This window comes from Serinus canaria, chromosome 2, assembly GCF_022539315.1.
Source record: "Serinus canaria isolate serCan28SL12 chromosome 2, serCan2020, whole genome shotgun sequence".
Classification (NCBI taxonomy): domain Eukaryota; kingdom Metazoa; phylum Chordata; class Aves; order Passeriformes; family Fringillidae; genus Serinus; species Serinus canaria.
The window spans coordinates 91,013,215-91,033,845 of record NC_066315.1 but is presented as its reverse complement, the minus strand read 5'-3'; the positions used below and the strand labels follow the sequence as shown (position 1 = coordinate 91,033,845).

The following is a 20,631-nucleotide window of genomic DNA, read 5'->3' as shown; positions in this document are numbered from 1 at the left end:
TTAGATTGTACTTTCCTATGCTGATGCTTCTAGGGAAACAAAGAAATCTTTGAACATTTGCAGTTTAGCTAACAAAAAATAAATAATTAAAATCTATTTTCTTTTAAATTATATAGCAAAGAATAATGGAGAAAATGGCATTTCTCTAGTCAAAGTACAAACAAATGAAGATCACTGGGTCTGGGTTCAAGCTAACACTCAACTTCTGTATCGAAGTGGTTGTTCAGAATATGTCCTTGCCCAACAACAAATGTTGAAGTAAGTATATTTTCCAGTACCAAAAAGAAAAAAAAAAATAGAAAAATGAATGCTGTAGTTACCTAAGAGAAGAGCTGAATGAGAAAAATTTAGTTTACTTATTATATGGAAACCTATTTCTGTCTTGGAACATATGAAATGGCAGTTACAAACCTAAACAATATTTATTTTCTGTCTTCAGCCCTTTCTTCTTCTGAAGCTGAGTATACATATGTTGACGCAGAAATAAATTACAATTAATATTTGCCTTGCACAAAAAAATGTATTTTGGGTTTTGTTTTATGTTGCAGCTGAAAGTCTAGTGTCCTAGTTTTTCTTCTTATCAGCATTTGACTATGTTAAGCTTTATTTTTTCCTCCAAGTAAGACAGTTGAGCTCATGTTTTCAGTTGTGTATGTGCAACATAATCTAAAGAAGGGTACTCATATTTATTGTGTGCTTGTAGACAGATACATCTAGTGGCCTCCAGACTCAGTCACGGAGTAACTAATCTCACAGTAAACTAATCTCACAGATTTGTATTGAGAGAGGAGCTTTTGGATGAGTTTTACCCTTTCCTCCCAAGTGGGCTTTGCATTCTTCCCCCATGGGACTGTCTGTTCCAGCTCCTGTGGGCCTTGTTGAAGGATCTCTTCAAGCTGGTCTGTGGGAAGAGATAAGAGAGTGGACTCAGTGAGTTTTACACAGCCACCATCTTGCCCAGTGTTAAAAATACGGCTTTTTTTCCTTTAAGCTTTAAGATTTTTTTCCTTTAGAATGTCTTGCAAGTGGAAGAAATGAAAAAAGTCTTTGCACTTCCAGAGTTGATATTCCTTGCAGGTGATGTATTTCTCAAGGTCCACATGAATAGCAGGGGAGCTCTCACCTGAGGATGCTGGAACTTTTTACCTTTACTGGGATGGCACAAACATCTTGCTGTGTCAGGGAATGAACTTCTATTAAGAAGTGGATTAAAAGGGGCTGTTTCTTTTATTAGTTTCTCTACTTCCAGCTGGTTTTTGTGTAATTAAGCATGTTTATTTAGTTACATTTTTGCTTTCAGAGAGATTAAAATCCTTCTTTTGTGCTTGATAGCTCCCACAGACTGAAGTGTAGCAAGAGTCAGCCTTTGTGATTATATTCAGTTCTGCCTCAGTCTGCAATAGAGTTTGCATTTGCTACAACTTTTTTTTTTTGGTTGTTGTTAAAATGTATGCTGTCTTCCAGGAAACATAGATTCTTTTGGAGAATTTTCACTGGATACTATTTCACTATGAAATTCTTCATTTTGGGGTTTAACTTTTTTTTTTTTACTATTGCATTTTGTTCAGTCCTGTGCTTCCCAATTTGACCATTTTCTGAGAAGCGTGTTCTGCAGCAAACTTTTATGAGACTATTTGCATCTCAATACTGTCAATAATAAAAATAAGAATATTTATCAGAGGACTGAAAATATTAATTGCCTCAAAATATAACAAAGAGAGAGAGAGAAAATATTCTTCTTTCATGGTATACATCATTACAGTGGGACATTCTCTCTTTGTAACAACGTGGACTCCCTCTACTGGAAAATCCTTTTCTTGCACATTGATTCAGGGAAACTCAAGGAAATATTGAGTTCATTACTTAAGGAAAAAGTTCTATTGTGAACGAAGAAAAAGCCTTCTAAACCCCTCAGTAGCTCTTCAGGTTTTCACATGCAGTTTCCTACTGGATGTCTGCTCCTTGCCTGGAGAGGCATGAGGTGCTTTCATGCACTTGATCCCTCAGAGCTGGGAATCAACACATTAGTGAATTCAAGCCCTAAATCTCAGGATTTGGACCCCAGTTCTGAAAACAGCTGTTTTGGGCATGGAAGTGCTCAGGCAACACCCTCCTCCAGTGTTCTTCTTTAATGTTGAGTACTTCAGCTGGAGGTCATGGAAAATTAATTCACTGGCCATCTTAGAAAACAAAAGGCAGCATAAAGTAAGTTAGACATATAAAACAGACATACACCCAATATGAACATCTGTGACTATTTGGTTATTTAATTTGGGCATTTTATTTCCTCTCAGCTGTGTTCTTGAAATGTAAGACCCCCACAGTTCTCCCTCAAATCACTCTGATCAGAAAGCTCTTATGTGTCCAAATGAATCTTTGTTAATAAAATATATCTTATTTAAGATACTACTTGTATTTTATCTCTAGAATTTTCTACACACAAATATTATTTAGATATATTTTAAGGGAAGAACAAAAGTGTAAGGGAATTACTGTATTGTACTACAATTTTTAGGTTCTTTATTGAACTGTGTGTCTGAAATGGAAGAACAATGCATGAATTCAAACGAAGCAATGCCTCAGAAAGTTAGCTGTGCACACACATTGACACCCAGATGCAGGGACACTCTTTTGGTCTCTCAAGCAAATGCAAAGATTATGTGCACAAGAGTGTGAGAGTCCCATATTGAGCACAATATAAGGCTTGTAATGCAGGTTGAGCCACTCTGTATCCCAGAAAACAACAATTTAGAGAACTCTGATTGACCTGACTTCTTTTTTCTACTCTTATTGAAAGGGAAGAAGATGAACAACTGAAGATACTAAGTGGTTTTGCCAGTTTGAAAGGAAACCTGGAGGGGCTTTCCTATAACAGTGCCATTGAAACTCTGGGCCAGTGGAAGCATCTTAACTGGGCAGCAGTGAAGAATGAACAAGATAATGTAAAAGTGAAGTTTGAGCCTCACACTAATGGTGAGTGTTTTATGCAAGAGGAACCTCTCAGCTCTAATACATCAGTTTTAGGCATTCAAAACAACTGCACCACAAACAGTAGCTGGACTTTAAGAAACTCCAGTTCTTGTTCTATGAGCCAGAGAATGAACACGTGTCCAAACAGGAGAGCTGGATCATTCTACAACAGAGACCAAAATTTCTTAAATTTGGCACCAACTTGTCCTTCCCACTGGGGGAGCGCCGAAAACAGCCAGTCCTACTCGGGGCTCCAACAGCGCTGTGCAGAGAACTACGCCACAGACCACGGGAAGCTGCAGAGACCATTCCTATCCCCAGAGCCTCTCTATGACACAGCCCCTCCCTTGGAGATGCCTATCAAAACGGAGTACGACTCTGACTCTGAAAACATTGCCGATAACTACCTGCTCCCGCAGAGCCGAGCCTGGCTGGATGAGAGCGGCTCGCTGAGAAAGCAGGGGCCTGGCTACCCTGGCAGAGTGCACCTCAAAACGGAGCCAGACCTCTGCCAGCCAGCCTTGCCTTGCCAGAAGCCAAGGCACTGCCTTTACACACCCCATAACTGGCAATGCATCGTAGCAAATCATCCCAACAGCCTGAACTTGAACAGGGCTGGCAAGGGCGCACGGAACAAGGAGGTGGCTCCCTTTTGCCCTCAGAACTCCTCCGTGTGTTTGGAAAGCATGCCTGACCTGCCACACACCGCTTGCTACGGCCACTTCTACAGCCCCAGCCCAGGAGAGGAGAAAGAGCAGATTAATGAGGTGTTCAAAATGCCATGTGAATTTAAAAACCCCTGCTTGGTTCAAGCAATCAAGCGGGAGCCCCTGGATTCTCCACCCTTGTCCAGCAGTGGACAGAACAGAGTACACCCAAGCTTCCCTGAAAATACATTAGCAGGTCCTGTGCCTCATAAAACCACTGAATGTACATTTTTGCAATAGATTTTATAACGTTTGAAATATTTATAATGTTAAAAGCAAGAAGTTGTAGATTCTCTTCCAGTTGAGTTAAATGACTTACTAAAATCAAAAGCCAGTGGAAAGATTTTGAGTGTGTGTGTGTGTGTGTGTGTGTGTGTGTGTGTGTGTGCGCACCTGTGTGTGAAAAGAAACAGACACAGGTACACACAGCCTACCCCCTGCTACTGCCCTTCTTTTAGTGATCTTTGGAAAGAGGAAAGAAAGATAAAACCTCAGGCACAGAAAAATAATCATTACTTGCTGCACAGGTATACCTGATCATTTTTCCTTATCACCTTTCTTCTCTTGTCTACAGTTCATTAGCAAAGCCTAGCAATTTCTGTTTCCTTTGTTCTGTTTGTTTTTCTCAAGCTGAAGTGATGCCTATGTGCGAATCAAAAATGTTTATGGTTTTCAGTGTGGTCAGTTTCCCATAAGAGTTTTTGGTTTGTAATTGTTTTTCTATTCTTATAAGAAGGATCACCTATTCCTTCATTCCAGCATTAAATTAATGGCAATAGGAAAGGGCTTCCCAACACAACTTCTTAATTTAAAAGGACCATGTAAGTAAAAACAACAACTTGCATAAGTGAATTAGAAAATATTTTACTTCAAACTAAAGTTACTCCTAAGTTTCTTGATAGTATTATTGTTTTAGAATCCATATTTTTCCATTTCATTGCCATCAGCCTTTCATGTTGCTGCTGAAAGACTGAACAATGGGATGTAATCTACTTCTATAAACGAGTTACAAAATGCTGTTAAGTATATGTGAGAACAAAGTATTTCTCTGATTATTTTCCTTGCTGTTACTTGTAACATCAACAAAGGAAATGCACTTTTTTACTTAATAGTATTTTTTTGACTCATAGCAGCTTGTTTAGATATCGTCACCCTACATCAAAACCAAATCCCACACTAGGATTATTTTCAAAAACATCCTAGTTTCAATCCCAAAAGAAACCCTTAATCTCACTGAGAGGCAGATGCATACCTTTCAAAAGCACTTCAGTGCACTTTAGTGCTTTTGAAAACAGAGTGTATGCTTTTCTTTGAACCCAGACAGTAATGCATTTCCACAACAACAACAACAAAAAAATTATATTTTGGGTTTTGTTATTGTTGTAGTTTGACTCCTGCACTAATTTTTGTTTTAAAATTGCACTATTTCAACTTTATATCAACTTCACCTATATAACAACCACATCATTAAAAAAAAAAATAGCTTAGATGTATGTATATGTGCTTTTTGAAAGAAGCCCTGTAATGAATGTCTTCTTTTTCAAAATGTTATAAATAATTATAATGTCTTCCTTTATCTGTTAGTCACGAAGGGCATGGCTTTACATGCCAGATGAGTGGCATAAAATTCTCCCAAATGCTTTAAATATGTGGGATAAGTGAAGTTTTCAGGTAGTGCAATGGTTCTGCACCTGGGAGGCTGCTCTTCTCCAAGAAGACTGATTATCTCTTCTGATAGAATTTACTGCCTGTACATTGGAGTTGGCAGGTGTAAAGATATTTATTCTCTGCATGTTAGTGCTTATGAACTGTGGTATGACATGCTGCACACTGGACAGTAAAGAAGGGCAGCAACACCTTACTGTATCTTGGGTTAGATCTGTCATAGTCCAGCTGAAAATATCCAAGCCATGAGAACGTTTCCTTTTTGTGTCCGAGGTACATCAGCTCCCTGTTGGCCATGTGCTGCCTATTGTTTGAGACAGTCTTGATATCCTTGCTCTAGGACTCCTGCCAGTGGTTGCAAAGCAATATCAGACCCTGTTCTGAAGTGAGATCACAGTGGTGGAATTTACACTGCTCTCCAGTACACTGCCCACATCACTTAAATTCAAGCCAAACTGCAAAAATACTTGTGGACAAGCAAACTTTTTCCTCATGCAGAGTGAGACTGCCATAAATCAGTGTTGCTGCACAAGCTCTGCTTCACTGATTCACTATCTACATGATTACAAGCAGCAGCTCTTTAGACTCTCACAGAGTTGCTGTCATGGTCCCTTGCTTGGCATGCAGTAGTGGCACTGGAGAACTGTGCTGGTGCCAGACACTACTGAGTGCTTCAGAGCTGCTGCAGGGTTGTGCTATAAGCCCTGCAATATTCTCCAGTCCAGCTCCTTGTGCAGCTGCCTGGCAGAAACCAGGTGATGGGGAGACAGGGTAGTGTGGGAACCGATGGCTGGGGCAGGTGGAGGACACACCTGCATGACCTCTGACAAGCTGCTTGTTTAATTCCACACTTGGAATCACTGTCACAGCCCTCTGAATGAGAGTACCTGGGGTTTCACACTGCCTTGCACTTTCTCACATCATTTGCATTGATGAAGTGTGACTCTACACCCTACTATCTTCATCTGGACATGCTGATGCCATTTTGCACAATGGGAGTGGTTACACCAGGTGCAGCTCTGTAGAGGACTGTGCCACCAAAAGCCTTGTCTGTCCTTAGAAATAATACTTGCTGTGACTACAGTGGGGGAACTGTACTAGCCAGGTCTCTGAGTGCAGAAGCAATTTATATAAACAACCGAAATTTTCTAAAGTTCTCCCTGTTACAAAATTCATTCTTTTTTTGTTGACGTAACTCTATCGGTTCTCAGGCTTTCTGGCACATATCAGTTAGAATTATTTTTCTTATGTTTCCAACAAACCCAGACACATTTTACACATCTTGATCAATATTATAGAGGTAGGTGAAGCTTCTGCATGTAAGGGAATGCAATCTGACACATGAGATGTAATGGGCTTCTAGGTGGATGGATGGATGAATGCGTGACTCAAAAGTGAGATGTCACCTTCTGACTCCCTGCTGTGTAAACGCAGTCATGTTTGTTTCCTTATTATTCCATTAAGTCTGAAGCCAAGAAAAATACTTATCCTGCACATCACATTTGATTTTGGCCCACCTAATTTGTGGCTGAGTTCTTCAGGTCTCACATGAAAAAATGTGGTATCAGTAGAATTCCTTCTAGTCTAAACTATCACACATGCATTACAGCAATCTCCCAAGAACTGGGCTTATGAAGAGATCAGCAGTGTGTCCTCTTTTTGGACAATTGCTAAGCATTGTTGGCATTAAACAAAGACCAGCTCCTTCTTAGTACTTGGAAAGAGCAGAGGAAATAAATGCTTAAAATAATTACTTGCCATTTGTGTTTAAGGCACAGATATGCCTTCAACCTCTCCCCGTGATATGTGCCCTGGATTGAGTCAGGACTGAATCCTGACATTGCATTGTACCCTGTTAAATTACCACTGATTTAATCTTATAAACCTTTTTTGTATGCAGACATTAATGACCCTCTGGCACTGACCAGTAAATAGGATGAAAGACAGAGCAATTCTTTAAAATTGTTACATTTTCTTGGTGGTTGTTGTTGCTCTGGTATTATTCTAAAAACTAGCACTGAGAAGAAGGGTTTAAGATCTTTTCTGTCAATGGTGTTTAGCTTTTAGCCTTAATGAACTGGTATTTGTATCCCTTCAGCACAGCCACAAAGTCTATTTTAGGAGCCTTCCAATGCATTTATTGTAGCAACAATAAAAAATTATTCTTGTAGAAGAAATGCCTAGTGAAATGCTTGCCTAATAGGAACTTGGAGCATTCAGGCTGAAAGAAATGCCTGACTGATAACAGCATTCAAACTTCCTCAGCCATAAACCCTCCAGAGGTTGAGACAGAATGGACTCATGAATTCCCTGATCTTTGGGAGGGTATATTTTGGTATGGAAGGTGAGCAGTTCTAATAGCTGTGAGAAGGCATCTTCCCCTGGGATGTTACCTGGTCCACATAGAACAGAGACTATTATCAGTGCTAAAGCTGCTGATTGAGGTCTTGACTTTACTGAGAAAGTGACCTGATTTCAGCTGTTGAGCAGCATACAAATGCTAGTCCAACACTATTGAAAGCTACTACTTTTACAGAGAAACAACATGATTTGAGCTAGGGGTAAGCTTGAACAGCAAAAAGAGTAGATTTTCCTGCACTTACATAGTGACTGAAACTGGGGCAGACCTCCACTGAAGGTAACACTATAAATAATTTACATTGATGTTAAAGTCTTTGGATACCAAAGTAAAGCTTAGTTTCAAAAGTTCTGAGTGAGGGCAGCACTGAGTGAGTGGTAAACTTGTTTCAGTCAGCCTGGGTTCAGAGATTTAACAAGGAAAGTGAAAGATTAAGGGACTATACCTAAATTCACTGTAGGAAAGACTAACTTTCTGCTCTTTGATTTTAGCATACTATTGCAAAGTTTAAATCTGTGGTTTACCCACCCTTTATTGGAACAGTCATGTATTCTGAAAGTTCTTACATCTGAGTCTGCTCTGGATAGTACAGGGTACCCTGACATTTGAGCATCAGTCAGTTCAGTAAGACTGTGGGTGCTGATCCTTTGATATGGTATTGAGATGGCATGTGCAATTCTTCTGGAAATCCCTAGAGCTTAAAAATATTTAAGAGGCAACAAGCCTGAGGGATAAGATCCGTTTCTGCTGCCTAGAAGCTTTTCTTAACTCTCTCTGTTGAAGCCATTCTGGAACTTAAATAGGACAGTCTCACCCACTGTAGTTATTTCAGGAAATCCATTAGTTTGTCATAGCAAGGTGTTAGGTTTTAATTAAAATAGTCAAAAGCCATAATTTCCCCTACATATGAATACATACATTGCCTTAGGTAGTGGTAAAAAAAAATCAACACACTTATTTTCTTTCATTTCAGCATCACCTGACCAAGAAAACCAGCCTCAGAATGGCAGGGGTGTAGACCCACTCTATCTTTTCTTGTCTTCTCTATCTGCTTGTTTTCTCTTTCTCTCTACTCTTTAAGGGTATAAACATTTAAAATAGAAATACTTTTCTTATCATACGGAGATCCAAAAAAAAAATCCAAAACCTAAACTTGACTGCAGAAAGTTTCTCACTAGAACAGGCGTTTCTTTCCTTGGAGTTTCTTTTAAATCTAGCCAAGCCCTATGAGAAATTGTGCATCACAACTGAAACAGGTGCTGTAACATGTAGAGAGCAAGAGATTGTGCAGGTGGCCACGCTCAGGATGTAGTCACAAGGCTTTCATCCACCTGAAGGAGATTCATACACGAGGGCTGCACCCAGTAGCTTATGTTCATAGGCACTACCACCCTGATAGACAGATCTTTGTCACGTTTGAGGGACATCTGGCATGTTCTTGTCATTATGTTCTTGTCATTACATTTCCCTATCGTGCTATCAGAAATGCCTCTGAACAAAGTCATCAGCAACAGGCTGAAATATATTCTAAACAGACAAAGGCCTTTAAAAAAAACCAACCCAAACGTCTGGAGATCCAAGCACTTGCTTGTGCTTAGGCAAAGTTATTCTTTGAGTGGTAGTCTGGAAGGAAAGTAAAAAAAAAAAGTTAAGATAAATTTTGGAAAGAGAAAAGATATGTTGCCATCAAGGTGTAATTATTCTGTGATTACAGCATTAATTCTTCACCTACAGAAAAATTCTGTGGCCTGAAATCACATCCTATTTTTTCTTCTGTAGAACTGATTCTATAACTTTGCAAGTTAAAATAATTTCTTGAAAATAAGGATTGAGTAATTTCAATGCTAAGATGCATTTCTCAACCAGACTGAAAACATCATTCTAGGAGACACAAAGTGCTCTTGTTCCTTTCTTGGGGCTAGTTTTCCAAACTGTGGTAAATTCACTGTGTGCATTAACTCTCTTGCTGCTGGTAATTGTGCAGTTGATGCTCTAACAATGCAGTCCTAAGTTTTTAAAGATTATCTTGATATAACAGGGCTCAAGGGACAGTTCCAGGTTCATATTTGTACTGGTAGAATGATGGTAAAAAAAGATGTGTAGAAGGCAATAGAAAGAACATCAGCTGCTTGGCTAGTCTTATTAATTGCATTTCAGCGATTAAAATATATGTTTAAAAAAAATCAGGCAAAGTTCTGGTCTAGAGCTCCTCATTTTGCACCACAGGAGGGTGTGAGCTCTTCCTTCTGAACCACTTTTTTGTCCTTCACTTTTTCTTTTGGGGTTTTAGGACCATGTGTATCCTCTCTGTGTTGATTTAAAATGTGAAATAAGGAGAGGCAAGTGTCAACTGTTGTAGGTTTTTTAAATTTTTTTAAAATTTTGTCTTTCTAGAAAGAACTTCAAAAGGGCAAAAGTTATCTCAGTTCTCAATAACAGTATTCAGTTTTGTTTCTACTCTCACTATAGCTAAGAAGATTCTTCCTCTGCACAGTCAACAAACTTCCCTCTTCTGAAAGGGTTCTTCTTCACACCCTCTCCCCCCTGAATTCCTTCTCAACAAAACCAAAGAACGCTTTCTTCCTTAAAGGCAATTCCCTTTTCCTCCTCTAGCTTTTCCACCTTTTTGATTGCATAGGATGGTACATTTTGGTCTCTGTCCTTTCTGTTTTCTGTATCTGTAGCTTTATTTCCACTTTAGGCATACTTCAAAAGTTTTGCTAAAAGAACAGTGTTAGGCAGAACTGCAATTCCCCATTTCTTCCCTTTCTTTAATAAGATGGAGGTACTCACTAATAACAGCTGTATCCCCAAAACCAGAAAAAAGGCCACTTTGCTGGCAAAACATCCTCTCTTCAGGAGTTTGTACTGCCAGGAGACCCCCAGCTACCACCAAGGGTTTAGTGCTGCAGAGTATGTATGTAATGCCAAACCCTTTGTCCTTTAGATATGGTCTCTCTTTCAAATAATCAAGGAACTAATTTTGGTTTTTTGCTTCTTTCATTTTTTTCTACATGGGTTTATGCTTTCACTGGGCAACTGCACTTTTAATTTCCAATTTTAATTTTTTTAATTAAGAAGGGTATGGAAGCATTACATAACATGTACAGTCTGGTGTTTTTAATTAGTCCATTTTAGATTTTGAGATTAGAATCACAAATAATGATCAAGCATTTAATGTGACTCCGTGTAAAAGACTGTAAGAGAAATGTCCAGGTACCAATAACATCATCACCAAAGGGGTATAATCTGCCATTACACACCACTTACAGTCCAGTATTAAAAGTGCCATTCCTGCTTCTCCTGAAGAAACACAGTGGAGGACAAGACTAATTCTTAGCAGTCTGGTCTAGTGGAAGGTGTCCCTGCCCATGGCAGGGGGATTGAATAATCTTTAAGATCCCTTCCAACCCAAACCATTCTACGGTTCTGTGATTAAGAAACAGTTGCGTGGAGTTCCACAAACAATTTTGGCCTATCTGGCACTCCATGATTCCCCAAAACTTTTTTTTGGGGAGGGTGTATTTCTGGAGAGAACACTGCAACCACCCCAGCACTATTTGAAAACGTACTACATGATGCAGGTAATGCCTGCAGTGGGGCATGTGGCTGAGGCACGAACGCTGCCCATCTGGGGAGAGGAAGCAGCAGACAGGTACAGCTGCAGCCCCGGGGAAGCCAACCCAGGGAATCCTGTGGGATCACCTCTGGTAAAGAGTAACCCAAGCAGCACCACTGGCTGTGCTGCTCTGTGCATAGGAGTACCATAGGTGGCATGTTATATTGCTAATACACCTGTAAAAGGTATTGTGGCTGATTCAGAGCAGGCAGTGACCTGTGGATTTGACGTTCTGGCACGTTGTTTGAACCCGGTGCACTTTTCTGTTGTGTTTTGTACTGTCTCCTCAGCCTGCTTTTAGAGGGAACTTTTAAGCGTACTTCTTAAATTATATTTTACATTTATTACCAGGCAGAAGCGTAAAGCTGAGACATTTTAAAATAAAATGTTTGCATTTAAATTAAAGCTGCTGCTGCTGCTGTGTGTGTTTCTTGCCCCTTCCCTGTACTGGGCCCAGTAACCCCCAGCACTCGCTGGCCTCAAATGGTTCCAGCAACCCCTCTGAACTTGTCCCAGCATCTGTGCACCCTGGCCCCCTCCCAGAGTTTGCTCTGTGTGAAAAACGCCAATCAGTCGTTTTTAAAATTTTAAAAGTTTAATATTAATAAAATGGTTATAAAAATAGCAATATAATTAGAGTAATAAAAATTTGGACAATTAGGATTAGAACAATATGAGACAACAGAAACAAAGAGCTACAGACGTCTGGGTACCTTTTTCTGGGCAACAAAAGCCCGAAAAAGGACACCTGTTAACAGAGAATTAACCCTTAAAAACAATAGCCTGTTGCATATTCATACACCTCAGACATGATGCATAAATTCCATTAAAACAAAGGATTCGGTCTGGTCAGTGTCAGCTTCTTCATCTTAATCCTGACGGCATCTTCATGGAAGAGTGAGGCAGGAAGAAGTTAAGTTTCTTCTGATAATGGAGCAATAAATTCTCTTTCTCTGAAAGATTTAGGTGTCTTGTGGCTGCTATCTTGCTGCAAGTCCTTTCTTTTTAAAAAGTATCTATCTTACATAGCATAGTTTCTATTTAAACATTTTGTAATAACCTAAAACTGTATTTAACACACTACGTAAGAAAATTAAGACAGCATAACTTTCTAACATAACACATATAATATTCATTTTAATATTTGCGAAAAGCCAATCATAAAACACGCATTTTTCCACACTCTGGATAGGTCCCAGTATGCACCACGAACCTGAACTGGTCCCAGCATCCATCCTAAACAGGTCCAGGCACCCACCCCGGTCTGAACTGGTTACAGTATCCTCCCTTGGCCTCAGCTGGGCTCAGCATCCTCTCCTGGAAGTGCTCCCGGGGTTCCTCCCGGACGGGCCCACTGTCCATCCCGGCCTGCTCCCAGCCTCCCATCCCGGCCCAGCTGACCCCGGTTCCTCCCTCACGCCAGCGGGCGCCCGGCCGGGCACGGGGGGCGTGGCTTGAGCCCGGGGGCGTGGCCTGCTGCCAGGCGCGCGGCGCCACGCTGGCTCCCCATTGGCCGAGGGGAGCGGCTGCCCGCAGATGGCCGCCGGCCTGGGGGCGTGGCTGTGGCGCTGACGGAAGTGACGAACGCTGTGGGGGGCGAGGTGGTCGCGAGCTGCCGGATGCTCTGGGGCAGAGCTGAGGTTGGGAGGTGTGCACTGATCTACAGCATAAAACAATAGCGCTTAAATAGCGAAATAATAACCCAGCTCGTCCGCCAGAGGCGTGGCCCCAGCCCTCACCTGGTCGCTGTAAAGCACCGTGTGAACAACAGTTGGTTTTATTTTTTTGGTTTTTTTTTTTTTTCTTTCTCCCGGCCGTGCAGGATGAGCGCCGTGCCTGAGGAAGTTAAGGCAGAAGATGGCAAAGCGGAGCCCGAGAAAAAACTCTTTTACTGCGATGTGAGTGCGTGTCTTTGGTGGGTTTTCAGCCCGGGCAGGCTGTGGGAGGCGTGCGGGGATTGGGAACGGCGCTCCCGGCCGTGGGGAGCCGAGCCGGGCCTGGTGGGCAGGCCCGGGAGCGAGAGGGGCTCTAATGTGGGGAATAGCCTGGCCGGTCCCTGGAAGAGCTGGGTTCGGTGAATTCAGGTCGTTCTTGGGCAGTCACGGGTGCAGGGAATGGTTCTCAATTGCAGCCTTTCTAATCTCGGCTCGGTGTCTCTGATGGGCGGGCGCAAAGGCTCGTTCATCTCTAAAAGCTGCAACTCCGGGACAGAACTCCTTGAATTTGTCAGTCGTGCGGTGTTTTTGTAGCGCTGGATGTTTTTTCTGGCTCATTCAAGTTCTGCTACAGTATGTAAAGGAAAGACATGCATTAGTCGTTGCATTTTTAAAAGCTAAAGATAGTAGGACGTATTTGTACATCTGTATCGTCGTCTTTTATTATTGCAATGGTACATGCGTGTCTATGGATCTTAATGAAATGCATGTATCTTCCTCCACTGTTTTTCTGCTTCCTTTAATGTAGCTGTGAATGAGCAATGAACGGAGCTGCAGTTATTCTAGGGTGTAGTTTTCCCTCTGTTCCTTTCTAGTTACTGCACGACCATCCGTTTTTGCTGGCTTTCTAGCTTGGAGAACTTTAGAAAACTAAGAATTCAGAAGGTGCTGGTAGCAGAGAAGGGGGAGTCTTGTAAAAACTTTTTAACCACCTGTTTTTTTTTTAACATGTGTATAAGTATTGTTTGAACAGGTTTGCATACTATTTCTGGACATTTTAGTGGTAAGCTGCTCTCCTAAAAGTCATGCGAACTGTACTGTTTGAGCCAGAGAAGACCTTGAGAATTACACGATTGCTCTGTAGGAACGGATGTATTTCATATTTATAATTCACTAAAGGCAGAATATTCGTAGCATAACTGAAGATGTACTTTCAATTTTTCTCTTTCAGGTTTGTAAAATTTACTGTATGTGCGCTATAAGTCTTCAGACACACTACCGTGGTGCAAAGCATAGGAAGGTAATCTTTTTCCATATTAAATGTATATGCAGATTTACTCCTAAATCCAGCACTCTTGCAAATTCAGTACTTGACTTCACACGGCTTCAAGTGCTTATCTAATTTATTGGTGGATTTATAACAGTAACTTGCTTAAAATATTCCAAGAAAAAGATGAGGTGGGAATCTGTCAACTCTGCTTTGTGCAGCCTGAAACTTGAAACATCAGCCATACCTAAAGGTAAATGTGTGCTAATTGTGAAATTAACGTTTGAATGACACGAGAGCCACAAGTGGTGAAAGAATTCAACTTTCTGCTTTCGGATGCAGTTGGTGAAAGTACTGTTTTGTCTTCCAAGTCTACATAACTCACCTGTACTTTGAATAAAATGAGCTTCCTCTTTACTTTGATAGAAACAGCAGTTCTGATTTCCTGTAGGAGTTACATGGACTTAACTGTCATAACATAGACTTAACTGTCAAGTCTGACACTTGTGTTGGTTTGAAGCATCATAATAGCAGTTCCCTGGTTTAAGCACAAAACAGGCAAAGGCATTAAATAATTAGGGACCATTCTGTGATGGTGTGTTTAGAGATGAGGCTTTTACAAATGCTGAGTGACCGAACCTTCGGCTGTTGATTGGCTGATGATTGTTTAAAATTCCACGTTCTCAGTCTGTAAAGGTGAGACATAACTCAGTTGTCTGTACTCCTTTGCTGCCATCAGATTGTGTTGTGGCACTGAAGAGCTTGCTCTGATGTTTTCTTAATGTAATGACACTTTATTCTTCCTGGAACAATAGTGACTAACAGCAAAACTGCCTTTCTCAAGTGATGTTGTGCCCTTTTTTTTTTTTTTTTTCGGGAATGAGGGGCATCTCCCCATCTCTTTGCTATTGAGACAGATTAATAGTATTCTGTTACCTATTTGCTGATCACTTTAATAGCATTGATTCTTATTTGAGTCGATGGCTCTACTTTCTCCAACCCCTTTTTTATCTCCACAGGATTGAGTCTTCTTGTTCCCCATTGATCAAGTAGAAGTGTGCAGCTGTATTTTTTCATGTCCTACCAAATGTTCCTGCTGATGCAAAGAATTCCTTTGCTTTTGTGGTTTTTTTCTTTTTTTTTTTCCTTTGGCTACACTTCTTAGCAGTCTAATTATTGCTGGTTTTCCCTTCAAAAGTAGGAAGCCCAGCATTTATTTTCTTAGAAAATCTGCATATAGTTTTCCTTCTGTTTCACACTTGGATGTATGCTGGGCTAAATCTCGCAGTTTCCTCTGTCAGAGAGGTCTTTGAGCTGAGAGCAAACAAGAGTAGGACAGGTTGAAAACTGGATTTTGATTGAATGTGGAGTTGTGGTCAGTCACACAGCTGCATTGCTGTAGGAGTAACTCTCCAAGCTCATATTATCATTCTTTTCAGTTATCTCTGATTTCTTTCTTTAAATGATGAAATCTGTTGTGTTCTTTGGTAGAAAAAGATGAGAAGGCATAAGTTGATTTCAGGGTTTTGTACCACTAGGTTTAGAATAACTATAAAAGTCCTGAACCTATGTTCCCACTGAATACAGGGTAGTTGTAAATAGTGAATAGCTCTCAGTTTTTTCCTTACTGGAGGAGTTCCTGTTCAAAGTAATACCAAAGGATGTCCTGACAATACAACAAAATGAAGAGAAGTTAGTAGTTCTTTTTCTAAACCACACTACTAGCCTGACCAATCCATCAGCCATTTTTTATGACTTCAGTCAGATTGCCTTTTTTATATCAGTTGCCCATTTGTTTTTAAAATGGAATTGTTAAAGATACTCTGCTTGTCTGCTGCTGGAAGGTGTTCCAAAATGCAAGACAAAGCATTTTAGCAGAAGGACAGTCATTAAGAAATTTAAAGAAACAAATGTAAGCATGTGATACATGTATGAAATTGGCCTGTGTTTCCTATAGCTGTTCATAGTAAAATGTGTTATTTTGAATAGCTGCAGTAGTATAGCTTGGCTGTCTGACAGATTTGTGGGAGTACTTCAGTTGACCTTCAGTGTACATGGCTATTTTATCTCTTTTTTTCTTTTTTTTTCTTTTTCCCCACCTGGGTAGTTTGGTTATTCTGGATTTTGACTAGGTGCACAAGATATTAGGCTGTTTCTGCATTCCTTTGTTTTATCTCTAATTTTTTCTAGCGCTGTTAGTTCATAAAGCCAGACCCTTGTCAAAAGGGTGCTGATGGCCAAAGGATTGTGTGGCTGGGATGATCACAGTACTAGGCTGTGTGTACCTTGTGCATTGAGTGCTGTATAGTAGCATAATTATGGGGTCTTGTGTTTCATTGCAGAGCAGGTATTAATGGGATGGGGAGTTGTAGAAAGTGAATTAGCCAAAATACTAATAGATATGTATATAATTCATGGCTCTGAAAATTTGAGTTGGTTGGTATTGGGTACTTTGAAAAACGCTTGAATTTTAGTTTTAGCCGTTGTAGTAAAATGTTTAGAAAACAACATTTATAAAAGTTTACTAATGCTTTTAATTTAACAAAGCCTGTGAGAGTAGTGGGGGAAATCATGCATGAAAGATGGGTTTGTTTGGCCTTTCTGTTTTTTTTTCCACAGCTGAGGAAAAATCTAGGTTTTTTCTGGGACAACAGTCCCCAGATAAAATACACCTGCAGTGTATATACTTGGAATATGGTGGTATGTATTACAATTTATTCTGTTTTTGTAAGTATGCTTTAGTTTTATAGCTCAGTTTGCTAGGGAGATCCTAGAGTGGAACATCTTTTTTCCATGTGTTTTGATCAGCCCTCTGCAGGTATGGCATCAGCAGAATAGCACTGCTTATTTTGTGAGCTGTGTTTGGAACACAGATGAAGATTGTTCTGGTTCTATCAAAGATTCAAATTTTCTTTCCCTCCCTTCAAGTCTGGAGTTAGATAGATAGGTAGAAATGCCTGCCATGTCCCAAAAGGAGAAAAATCTGTATTCAGGACTCTACAGGCTCTTTAGAAACAAGGAATGTTCAAATCTGTGAAGAGAGTTGTTAGCCTTTGGCTTCATCATTTCAGTGTTCTCATTTCTTCTCTTACCCCTGATTGTTGTGCGTCAGAAACTGTGGTTGAAGTACCTGATGTGCAGACAACTTTTCTGTCTTTTTTGTGGCAGTAAAGTCAACCATTGCTGTTTAAACATTTCAGTCATACATATTTGTGTTGATAGTTGGAATGCTAGCATAGCTAGTTACAGGAAAATTACCTTGGTGTTGCATTGTTTATATTTGGTCCCAAAAAGCATGCCATTGTTTTCTGCAGCATATCTTCTGTTTTCTGCAGCATATCTTCCGTTAGTTCTGTTTCTCCACAGAGAAACTTTAATTTGTGGAGATTTCTTTTGAGGGGAAAAATCAAACCAAAGACAAACAAAACCCCAAAACTTGATCTGCTTATTATGATCTTGAAGAATTAAAATAAGTAGAATTTCCATGCATATCCTTGTATATCTGACTGATATATTTAAAGATTGTATATGTTTAAGAAAAACTAAATTATGTTCATATAATACTTAACTATGCACTTGAAACTGTTCTGTTAAATAACCTGTGAACTTCAGTTGTGTGGGCAACTACTCTATGCAGTAGCTCATACAGACTACCATGTGCCCAGAAGGTTTGAACCCTTAAAAACAGTAGTTTTTGAGTTTTGGCTTCTCAAAGTTAGACACTTTGCCAAAAGTTACTCTAACTTTTCACAGTCTTAGCTCAAAAACAGCTGTTGCAATCCCTGAACCAGAACAGAGAATAAGTTTCTTACCTAATGTGTGAGAATCTTAATTCCTGATCTAGTAACAGGGATCACAAGTAAAATGTACCCTTTAGCTTCAGTTGTGAAACTGCGTTTCTGATATTAACAAAAGCAGTAAACCAGGTGCAGTCAAAGGTGATTGTCTGAAAATAGTCAGGAGGAAATTCTCCTTGAACAGCAGCTCACAGTTGCTAATGTTTTCTGTGCTTGTCTGAAAAACTTGGTATTAGCAGCTGTGTGTTGTAAAACTGGAGAATGAGTAACAAAAGCACTTGGAACAGCATAACTGTGAGGAACACTGTGTCTGTATTTCTAAGCTTATGAAATCCTGGTGAATTTATACAAAACCATCCACACTGCCTGTGGCAATACGAGGACTTTGGTAACTTCCTTATTTAAAGCTGCCATGAAAGTGCAGCTACTCGGCTTCTCAGAGAATTAACTATTGTATCAGTCTTGCTTCCTCTTGAATTGCCACACCCATGTCAAGCATCTCTTCCATGTCACTGAATATTGAAAATACAGCACTTAACTCCATGGACTGCTCTGGATGGACAGCTGCTGTAGTGGTAGAATGATCACACTATTGTTCCATTCTTGTAAATGACAAGTTTGTGTTTACTTGCCAGATTGCTTTAGCTATTAAATAGAAATTTAAGTTCTTCTTTTCTTTAGATTCTGCCAAAAAACAATCATCTGTTCTGGATTCAGCCAGTGAAAGACACTTTCCCTGTTCTTCATGATATGAATGATCTTTCCTGAGATTTGGCTAGCCTTAAGGTTTAACCAAATCCACTCAGAAAATGATGGGGGAGCTGCTTTCGGTTAGTTTTTCCTTTTGGGATAAGGGGTTTTTTTTGTGGTTTTTTTTTTTTGGTGGTTGTTGTTGTTGTAACTACACCTTCTGAAAACTCAGGGGCTGTAATCATATGGTTTTCCTGGCATCCGTCTGATGTGTTTCAAGCCATAATCATCCCTTAAAACTTCACTAAATAACAGGGTTTTCTTGAAAGTAGCCTTGTGTTAACTGTAAGTACAGCTCTGTCAGTACTTCCAGCTTTTGCAGACAATCATAAAGGCTCTAATTTTTCCTGTTTGACAATGGAAACTTTGGCCTTTAATGAAATTAATCTGCAAAGGCTTCTCCGGAAGTGCTGGGTTTTTCCTTCAAATGATGCAGCACATTAATTTATTTTTCTTATTCTATTTTGGGATGACTTGCATCTTCATAATTAAAGCAAGAGAAAGCCCTGAGACGCAGGAATCCCTATTGTAAGTATAATACTTTTTTCTTCCAGCCTCCTAGGATAGATATTGCTTGGGGATTTACTGTTTTGTTGCTTTTCTAATAGTTCAGGTATTTGCATTTGCCAGTTTATATGTCTCTAACTGTGTTTCTCTTTATATGTTGAACATTCTTCTGAGATTTGTCTAGTGAACTGCTGACAAAGAATTGTTTTAGAGTATGAAACCTTACTTATGTCTTTTCACATATAAATATTTATATATGTCTAGTGGAGGGATGTATAGTCAGTGTTTTAGTTTCTCACCTTCTCAGGCTAAACTGTCTCCTACTTGCCTGAGTGCTTGGTGCACTCACTGCTGAGCTTTAGGCAGGATGCTGAGAAGCTAAATCAGCAGGCTAACACAGCACTGTTGCAGATGCAGCTCTACCAGTGCTGAAGCTGCTTGGCTGCATCACAGGAATGTTCTGCCTCTCTTGATTGTAGTGGACTTGGAGGAGCAAAGATGTATTCAAGGTGAATTCAGTTGTTGGGGTGTCTTTCTCCCCAGAAACTGAGAATGTGAATCCAGACTGTTGTATGTCAATGCAAGTAAGAGTTGTAGTGAAAGGTTGGAAATGTGGTGGATACCTAGCTCACAGTGGAAATGAAAGTCTCGTTGTAAAGCTACTTATGATGACGTACAGGAAGTAGAGGTATAAGCAAATGTGGGGAATACTGATAAAAATCAATGAGAATATTAAAAACCAAAATGGTTATAGTCTCACAAGAAACAAGTGTTTCACTTCTACTTTATCTTCTTAGCCTGTTCTCCCAAGAAACAAGGCTTACATTCCACCTTGATCATCTGTTGCCCAGTGTCTTTTGAACCTCTCAGCCTTTTTGAAAGTTGATCAGAGGTGCCTGAAGACACACATGTGCACAGGGAAGAGTGATGGTGTCGGTCCTGGACTGAAGGAAGTGCTGCACGCTGAGCTCACCACTTGCTGGACCCTGAAGAATCAACACACAAGAAAGATCTGGGAAAATGCTGGTCCGAGGCCCTTTCCTAAGAGACTGAGCTTCAATAGCTGCTCTTGGGGTTTTGTGCTGATGAGGGAATCAGTGCAAGACATGTCATTCAAGTGTGAGAACAGTTAGGAGATTTTGCCTCAGCACCCGTGCCTGCTGTATGGTAATGAAGCTCTCTGACGGAATTTGAGGAGTTGTGAAAACTTTCAAGTCTTCTCAAAGTCCAGTAGATTCAAGCGCTACAAAATTGTATTTACACCTCAGCAACAAGAACATATTTGTGTGAATCTGGTCAAGGGCTTGTAATGAAAGACACATTCTACAGATTTCT

The 20,631-nt window shown here is 40.2% G+C and overlaps 2 protein-coding genes across 2 annotated transcripts in view; both read left to right on the top strand.

Moving 5' to 3' along the window:
• AHRR (aryl hydrocarbon receptor repressor) overlaps window positions 1-11,725 on the top strand; it is a 70,519-nt gene extending 58,794 nt beyond the window's left edge. The window contains exons 9-10 of the mRNA XM_030233963.2: window positions 117-258; window positions 2,798-11,725. Coding sequence (XP_030089823.1) covers window positions 117-258; window positions 2,798-3,917 — 1,262 coding nt within the window. The 3' untranslated portion in view covers window positions 3,918-11,725. The remainder of the gene's footprint in view (window positions 1-116; window positions 259-2,797) is intronic.
• A 1,151-nt stretch (window positions 11,726-12,876) lies between these two features.
• Window positions 12,877-20,631, top strand: part of LOC103815666 (uncharacterized) — a 31,444-nt gene continuing 23,689 nt past the window's right edge. The window contains exons 1-4 of the mRNA XM_050971795.1: window positions 12,877-12,968; window positions 13,143-13,218; window positions 14,207-14,275; window positions 19,284-19,317. Of these exons, the coding sequence (XP_050827752.1) occupies window positions 12,940-12,968; window positions 13,143-13,218; window positions 14,207-14,275; window positions 19,284-19,317 (208 nt within the window). The 5' untranslated portion in view covers window positions 12,877-12,939. The remainder of the gene's footprint in view (window positions 12,969-13,142; window positions 13,219-14,206; window positions 14,276-19,283; window positions 19,318-20,631) is intronic.